This window comes from Crocuta crocuta, unplaced genomic scaffold, assembly GCF_008692635.1.
Source record: "Crocuta crocuta isolate KB4526 unplaced genomic scaffold, BGI_CrCroc_1.0 scaffold762, whole genome shotgun sequence".
NCBI classification, from domain to species: Eukaryota; Metazoa; Chordata; class Mammalia; order Carnivora; family Hyaenidae; genus Crocuta; species Crocuta crocuta.
This window is the reverse complement of record NW_027529524.1, coordinates 759,731-760,488: the sequence shown is the minus strand read 5'-3', so window position 1 is coordinate 760,488 and position 758 is coordinate 759,731. Positions and strand designations below refer to the sequence as shown.

Here is a 758-nt window from a genome sequence, read left to right as displayed (position 1 = left end):
CCTCCACGCTACCCCCACCGCCCCAGGCCCCAGGGCTGGCCCTGCTAGAGCCGAGGCGCCCGCCGCACGACTACATGCCCATCGCAGTGCTGACCACCATCTGCTGCTTCTGGCCTACGGGCATCATCGCCATCTTCAAGGCAGTGCAGGTGGAAGTGGGGGAGTGGGTGGGCGTCTGGGAAGGGAGGCCTCACTCGGTTTTTCTTATTCCAAGGGAGTGCTGAATGTTCTGGGAAGCATCTTAGAGGGAGCAGCAGCTCTGATCAGCTTTCTTCTGTCCACCGCAGGTGCGCACGGCCTTAGCCCGCGGAGACATGGTGTCTGCCGAGATTGCTTCCCGCGAGGCCCGGAACTTCTCCTTCATCTCCCTGGCGGTGGGCATAGCAGCCATGGTGCTCTGTACCATCCTCACCGTAGTCATCATCATTGCCGCTCAGCACCATGAGAACTACTGGGATCCGTAAGGATGCACCTGGCCTGGCCCCGCCCCGCGCCCCTCAACCTCCCAAGCGCGTTCTGCAGCCACGCAGCGGATCCAGTGGGTGCCCGGCACACCTGCCTCCGGGGCCACCGAATTTCGATACATCCTAAACTCTGCCTCCACGGAACCTCTCGCCTTGCGGGCACGCTCCGATTCCAGTTCCTCAGGAACCCCGAAAAACCCCACACCCCCAGAGATGCCACTTTCCGGGATCCCCGCCAAATGCCGGGCCCTCTGTCACTCCAGTCCCCCGCCGCCTCTAAACGCAGCGCCCCCA

At 63.2% G+C, this 758-nt stretch overlaps 1 protein-coding gene across 1 annotated transcript in view; it reads left to right on the top strand.

Annotated features, from left to right (window-relative positions):
• The window catches only part of PRRT1 (proline rich transmembrane protein 1), a 4,220-nt gene extending 3,468 nt beyond the window's left edge, over nt 1–752 (top strand). The window contains exons 6-7 of the mRNA XM_077760876.1: nt 1–149; nt 288–752. Coding sequence (XP_077617002.1) covers nt 1–149; nt 288–464 — 326 coding nt within the window. The 3' untranslated portion in view covers nt 465–752. The remainder of the gene's footprint in view (nt 150–287) is intronic.
• Nucleotides 753–758: the final 6 nt, after the last annotated feature.